This window comes from Rhincodon typus, chromosome 35 (assembly GCF_021869965.1).
Source record: "Rhincodon typus isolate 14 chromosome 35, sRhiTyp1.1, whole genome shotgun sequence".
NCBI lineage: Eukaryota > Metazoa > Chordata > Chondrichthyes > Orectolobiformes > Rhincodontidae > Rhincodon > Rhincodon typus.
Window position 1 is genome coordinate 1,079,518 of NC_063366.1, and position 7,912 is coordinate 1,087,429.

Genomic DNA, 7,912 nt, shown 5'->3' on the forward strand with positions numbered 1-7,912 from the left:
TTCCTGACCGTAATAACTTGCTGTGTGAACACATCTTTGCCCCAATCACTTTTGCTTCTGTATTCTATCAGTAAATCGATGCTCCATCATTCTCCTTCCCTGGGACAGAGCTCTCTGAGAACTGAAACTTCTCATGGCTACATTACAGATACTAGCAAAAGAGAGACAGGCTCAAACCATTGCTCAGGAGCTTCGTATCCCTCATTCATTCCTGCTTTCTCCCAACTAGATCGCAACAACATTTATATGGCAGCTTTATTTTTGCAAAATACCCCACATTAACCATTTTTAGCCGAAACATAGAGTTTAAGAGCAGGAAGGTGATGCTGGAACTGTATAAGACTTCGGTGAGGCCACAGCCAGAGTTTGGTGTGCAGTTCTAGCATCCACATTATAGGAGGGATGTGATTGCAGTGGAGAGGATTTAGAGGATATTTAACAGGATGTTGCTTGCCTGGAGAGTTTCAGTTATGAAGAGAGATTGGATATTAAGAGGTATATAATTGTGAGGGACATAGACAGTGTAGACAGGAAGAAACTTTTCCCTCTTGGTGGGAATAGCGAAGGGCCATAGATTTAAGGTAAGGGGCAGAAGGTCTCTAAGGATTGTGAGGAAATGCTTTTTCACCCAGAGAGTGGTGGGAATCTGGAACTCACTGCCTGTAAGGGTGGTAGAGACAGAAACTGTCATAACATTTAAGAAGCAGTTAGATATGCACTCACAATGCCTTAATATACAAGGCAGTGGGCCAAATGCTGGAAAATAGGTTTAGAGTAATTAGATGGCTTTTTTGACCAGCACCAAGATGATGGGCCAAAGGACCTTATTCTGTTCTGTTCACCCCTGCAATTCTACAAACCTTTTTCTCAGCGGGGAGTTAACAAACAACGATTGAGACTGAATCACAGAAAGAGATTCTCAGGCGGATAATCGGAACTTGGACAGAAGGAAGAGAGGGTGAGGTGGCAAGGCGGAGGCATTGAGGAGGGAATTCCAGGGACTGGGGACTTGGCAGCTGAAGGGACAGCCACTAGTCTGTGTGGAGTTTGCACATTCTCCCTGTGTCTGTGTGGGTTTCCTCCGAGTGCTCCGGTTTCCTCCCACAGTCCAAAGATATACAGGCTAGGTGGATTGGTCATGCTAAATTGCCCATAGTGTTCAGGGAGTAGCTTAGGTGGGTTACAGGGGGATGGGTCTGGGTGGGATGCTCTGAGGTTCAATGTGGACTTGTTGGGCCGAAGGGCCTGTTTCCACACTGTAGGGATTCTATGATTATTCTATGATAACTTTCAAAAGCTGGGAATGGGAAGAGATCTCGGAAGGCTGTGCGGCTGAAGGAGGGAGTGAGTGAGTGGTGAGGCAGCGGAAGGAATTAAGAATATAGAGAGGCTGAATAGTCAGGGGCTATTTTCCCTGGAGCTTTGGAGACTGAGGAGTTACCTTATAAAGGTTTATAAAATCATGAGAGGCAGAGATAGGGTGAATAGCCAAGGTCTTTTTCCCAGGATGGAGGAGTTTAAAACTAGAGGACATAGGTTTAAGGCAAGCGGGGAAATATTTAAAAGGGACGTAAGGGGTAACTTTTTCACGCAGAGGATGGTATTCGTATGGAATAAGCTGCTAGAGGAAGTGGTAGAGGCTGGTACAATTACAGCATTTAAAAGGCAACTGGATGGATACATGAATAGGAAGGTTTAGAGGGATATGAGCAAAATGCCAGCAAATGGGTCTAGACTAATTTAGGATATCTGGTCAGCATCGACGAGTTGGACCGAAGAGTCTGTTTCCGTGCTGTATGAGTCTATGACTGTATGTGCCTTGAGAGGCTACATCTGGGAATAATTAAGCACTAATTTACCATCTTGTTCAAAGAGTATCTGGTAGGAAAACTGGAATAGAAATGAGTATGTGAGCTATATTTACTGGGTGCTGATGCTGTGCAAGGAATGTACCTTACATCTTACACTTATATAAAATTTTTATTTCTATATGAAAGCGGCTCTAGAAATTAATTTTAGTATAGAAATTTAAGTCATAGATAGTTAGAAATATACAGCTCAGTAGAAGGCCATCAGGCCCCTCATATCTGTGCTAGCTCATTAAAAATACAATTCAATTACTGTTGTCTTATTTTTCTGCTCTGTCCTCATAGCCCTTGTCCTTTTCATGTCTATACTCATTTTGTTTTGATGATTTTCATTGAACCTGTTTCCTTTGCTGTCCCAGGTACTTTCCAAATATGACCAATCACTGCTTGAGAAGGCCCTGTCAGTTCAAGCTATGTTTCTGATTGTTGGTGTGGTGCAGTACATGTTACTTCACATTTTATTGTCACGTATACCCGAGAACAGGAAATCAGTCAAAGATGCAAAGAGCCACCACTTTCTGGAGCCATCTTAGAATTCTAAATTCAAAGCAGAAAATAAAGAAAATAAATAAACAGCAATGTCCAGTTCTGTCAAGCCCCTCGCCTACTTGGCTGTGATCTCCCTGGCTCTCCCTCCTGATGCAGGAAATTGGCTGGGCCCTGGAAGCTCCATCACCTCCTGGGGCCCAGGCAGGGTCCCAGTTCAAGGCTTCACTGCTGCTGCCACCATTGCCACACTGGACCCACCCTTACCCCACTGCCACCACCTTCCTTCACTTTCGCTGCCAAAACAGCAAAAAGATGAAGATGAAAAGGATGCAAAGAGATGAAAAGGTGTGGCCAGGGTGGATGTGCCCCAGGCTCAGGAGCCTGAACACAGCCTACTCTGCCACCGCCACCTTGTATCTGTGTGTTGACTCGTGTTGTTTGATTACTGTAACACACCACACACACACACAGACACACACACACATAAACACATACACACACACACACGCAGACACACAAACACACAAACAGACACAAGCACACATGCAGACACAAGCACACACAGACACACAGACACACACAGACACATGCACACACAAACACACACAGAGGCACACACACAGACACGCACACACACACAGACACACACGCAGACACAAGCACACACAGACACATGCACATGCACAAGCACACACAGACACGCAGACACACACAGACACACGCATACACACACAGACACACGCACACACACACACACACACAGGCACACACACAGACATGCACACACACAGACAGACGCACATGCACAGACATGTGCACAGACTTGCACACACACACACACAGACACGCACTCACACACAGACACGCACACAGACACAGACACACATAAAGCAGTGGAGAGTGTAACAAAGTGAACATTTGGAGTGTGGGGTGAGTTTAGCTGCTATGGTGGGCCAGCAGCTTGTCCTTTGTGCTCACTCTCTCTGTGAGAGCATCTGAGCTGATTTCTTGTCTGCTCAAAGCTACTGGGAGACAGGTAGCTCAGAACGTGAAAGTTTTGCACAGACTTTGCTATTTTCTCAGCAATCTGTTTGCAGTCTCTCCATCCATCCCAAGGAAGATAGGGTGCGGGCCATGAATTTTTTAATTTCAAAAATATGCTTTATTCATAAAAATATCTTTACATACACACAATCACTAAAACAGTTTGGTTCTGTACAGTAGTATATGAAAGCACAAACAAACACTGGATTTGACTCTATCCAACAAACAAATGAAAGGCATTTCTTTCTTGTACAAGATTAAATTTACATATACTTGAGGCTGTGGGAGGTTCCTATAACTAAACGGACCCCTATTTAACTTCAGCAGAAAGACCTTAGGCATACCGCGAGATGTGTATACACAGCAGCTTATAAATGTAGGTGCCCATATCCACTGCTTTCACTCTCTGTCTCTCTCTCTCTCTGTCTGTAGTTCAACAGTGTAGAGTAGATGACACACCCTCACTGTTTATCCCTTTCTGTCCTTTCACTTTTCAATGAAGCTGTTACCAATCCACCTTCCTCTTTCCTGTCAGTGACACTATTCTATTGAACAACTGATGTGCTCATTTTTTTTTTGCTGTCGTCTCGTGAGGATCCAGCACAGCCATTTCCTCTCCATGCTGCTGTCTAACACAAACTCTGCTCCCTTATACAGGGTTCTCAATGTCAATGTGGGAACATGCCTGAATTCACTCACTCTACCTGCATCTTCTCACCCTACCGCTACACTGCTTTTAGTTTCATGGCAATGATGTGAAATGTAGAAATTTTTCTCATTTATTACGCTGGACAGTGAGGAGGTATGGGAAGGGGATCATCCCCTACCGCTTGAACTATCAGAGCCATAAACACTTCCCTTAAACAACAGCGCATTCAGTAACTCTCCCTCCTAGTAACCTATTACTGCCCTTTGACCTTTGGCCCTGGAATTCCCAGGGCCAGGACTGGGCAGACAGCTTCCCATTGGCTTAAGGAATGATTTGGGGGCTCAGTTTCCACAAAGAAGGTGCAGCACTGGAGGAGGCCTTTAGGCCCATTCAAATAAGTTTTCCTGGCATCCTGGCCTTTTGAATTCTGGCTGCGTGGCATGCGAATGAATTTTCATAGCGCCCCTGCCCTCCCAACAGCCATTCTTGGGGGAAACTGGGTATGGTCTTTATCACAAAAAGGAGCAGAGGGAGGTCTTGCTTCCACTGTACGGGGTACTGGTAAGACTGCTGCTGGAGAACAGTTTTGGTTTGATTTGATTTATTGTTGTCTTGTGTACCAGGGTACAGTGAAAAGTATTTTCTTAATGCTTTACAGACAGATCACATTGTACAAGTGCATCAGGGTAACATACCAGAGTGCAGGATACAATGTTACAGCATTCCAGAAGGTGCAGGGAGAGATCAAAATTAACATTAAAGAGGTCCATTCAAAAGTCTAATAACAGCAGGTAAGAAGCTGTTCTTGAATCTGTTCATACATGTATATAAACTTTTATATCTTCTGCCTGACACAAAAGGGTGGAAGAGAGAATAACCAGGGTAGAGGGGTCTTTAATGATGTTGGTTGCTTTCCCGAGGAAACAGGAAGTATAGATGGAGTCAATGGATGGAAGGCTGGTTTGCGTGATGGACTGGGCTGTGTTCACAACTCTCTGTAGTTTCTTTCAGTCTTGGGAAGAGCAATTGCCATACCACATTGTGATGCATCCAGATGGGATGCTTTCTATGGTGCCTGTATAAAAATTGGTAAGACCAGTGTTGGTTTCCTTTCTCAAGGAGGGACAGACAACAGGATTTGATCGTGACCGTATGTTGCAGACTGGCAAATCCCAGGGTCCAACACTCGGTGCTAAGGGATGCAGTAAAGCTTGGGGTAGTCACTGCAGAGATTCAGTGAGGAGAGGTCACTGTGTAAGGCCTTTCAGCCAGAGTTCACTGGGAACTGGAAAACCCTGAGGGCTCTGTGACTCACAAAGAACCAAGAACTTCAAAAATGTACTACATGCTGAATAGTGAAATCATATTAGATTCGATTACACCATTTCTAATTTGAATTAATCTTGCCCTTGGACTGCATTGCTGATGTGGCTAGATATACTAACTGTTACAATTGAATTTTGTTGCAAGTCCTTTAATATTGCAATTACAGAATTGTTACAACAGAAGGAGGCCATTCAGCCAATCATACCTGCTCCAGTTTTATGTTCTCGTGGCAATGTCCTGCCTTTTCTTCATCTCCCTCCACACCATTTTTGTCCCAAGAAATCATCCAATACCATCTTGAATGTGTAAATTGAACCTGCCTCCACCACATTCTGGGCCAGAGCCTAACTACTCAATGTGTGAGAAAGTTTATTTCTCACATCACCCTTACTCTCTTTGCATTTCACTTTTAATCTATGCCTTCTCTTTCTGGCTTCTTCAACAAGTGGGAAAATCCTGGAATCCCCTCCCTAATAGCATTGTGGATCAACCTACAGCTCATGGACTGCAGCAGTTCAAGAAGGCAGCTCACTACCACCTTCTCAAGGAGCAACTATGGACAGGCCATAAATAATGACAGTGATGCCCATGCCTCATGAGCGAATAAGATAATAAATAATTGACAGCCGATAGAAGTTAGTGAACAGTGGGACAATAGGGGATTGGGATTTGTTGTGAGTTAACACACAATTAACCCTGAGTTTTGGCTGATTTATGGAGCATTGCAGTTCTCTCTTGATGCTGCTTAACGCTTCAACTGCCACTCCTTTCAGGTCTCTTTCACTGAGCTTTTGGGTATCTGTCCTATTATATGAGCCTGAATGTTATTTTTACAATCATGCTCCTGTGAAACATCTCGGGGCGGGGGGGGGGGGGGGGGGGTGGTTTATGATATTAACGGTGCTATAACAACACAAGTTGTTGTTGTCTCTGTCCCTGATTCTTTCTTTCCATGTCTCCCTCTCTCTCTCTCTCACACACACCTTCATTCTCACAGCATCACTTGTCTCAAACATTCCCTCTCTCACTTCACATTGTGTTTCCCTCTATATCTCTGTGCCTCTCTGTCTCTCTCTCTCTTTTATGCTCCTTTCCTCTCTCTTTCTAACAGGACCTTTCTCATCCTGTTACACTGACCCTCTTCCACTCTCTACTCCTCCTTGTGCCAACTCCAGACTCTGTTTCCCTTTCTCCGACAGCAGCCAGGGGTTTATTTAACATTCAGCTGGCCCCGTCCCTTTGCTGGGTGTGAGGCCTGGGAGGCCAATTGGAATAAAGGGCTGGACCGTGACGCCACTGTTGCCGGGTAGAGTCTGTGACTTCAGGTTATCCGACAGTCAGCGAGCAGAGGGTTAGCCTCTGCCGCCCCCTGTGGAGGGTTGGAGGAGTACAGCAGGGTTCCGGACTTTGTTCTTTCTCAGGGCTTCCTTTGCGGTGAAGGAGTTTGGGGGTGATCTGTGACAGCACTGAGTGAGCTGTATCGAGATTTCCATGCTTTGCAACTCCGTCTCCAACACTACCTTGAAGAAAAAACCTCTGCAATCAGGCAAAAAGCTGTAACTTTTTTTTGTACCAAAAATTTACATCATTCATATAATTTTGGAATAATACTGGCAACAAAGTTCAATATGTCCCCTCCGGCAAGTTGCACTCAATAGGATTACAGAATCTTAATAGGTACTTATAAAATACATTCCATGTCAGGTACACAGCCTGAGGGGAATACATTTCAAATTGGAAACGACAGAAAATGCAGTAGATAGAAAGTGTTTCTCTGCCCACCATGTTTCACGCTGGAGCACCTCAGTACAGTTTCAACCTTCTTGATTTATAATGTTCTTTGTGAATCCCACAGTTCGAGGGGTATTATAGTTCCCATGCCCTCGGCTAACAAACCTTAGACTGTGACCTTTCCTCATTGTGTCTCTTGACGTCGTACTCCCACTGTCTCCCCATACCCCTCGACAACTTTAGCCTCGTGAAATCTACCTCTTTCTTGAATATATTCAGTGGCTTGACACCCATTGCCTTCTGTGGTGGAGAATTTCACAGATTTACTACCCTCCAGGTACAGGAATTTCTCAGCTGAGTCTGAAATGGCCTACATTGTATCCTCACACCATGACCTCTTGTTCTGAGTTTTCATGGCCCAAGGAAACATCATCCCAGCATTCAGTCTGTCAGTCCTGTCAAAATTTTATATGTTTCAGTGTGATCCCCCTTCATTCTTCTAAACTTGAGAGAATACAGGCCCAGTCAATCCAATGTCTCCTCATACGACAAACCTGCCATCGCAGGAATCAATCTCATAAACCCTCTATAGCAAGAACATCCTTCCTCAGTTAAGAATATTGAAACTGCACACAGTACGGAGATGTGGTCTCACCTAGTCCCCTGTAAAGTTGCAGCAAGACCTCCCTGCTCCTGTACTCAAAACCTCTCACAATGAAGGTCAACACAACCATTTGAGATAACGAGATGTAGAGCTGGATGAACACAGCAGGCCAAGCAGCATCAGAGGAGCAGGAAAGCTGAC

The 7,912-nt window shown here is 44.7% G+C and overlaps 1 protein-coding gene across 2 annotated transcripts in view; it reads right to left on the reverse strand.

Moving 5' to 3' along the window:
- The window catches only part of LOC109939103 (proteasome 20S subunit beta 9), a 39,729-nt gene that overhangs the window by 20,130 nt on the left and 11,687 nt on the right, over positions 1–7,912 (reverse strand). The window contains exon 1 of one of the 2 annotated variants that reach the window (XM_048616741.1): positions 5,582–6,228. The exons of the other annotated variant lie outside the window; for it this stretch is intronic. Within the exon in view, the coding sequence (XP_048472698.1) occupies positions 5,582–5,707 (126 nt within the window). The 5' untranslated portion in view covers positions 5,708–6,228. Of the gene's footprint in view, positions 1–5,581; positions 6,229–7,912 lie in introns of those variants that run through there. 2 annotated transcript variants of the gene reach the window in all.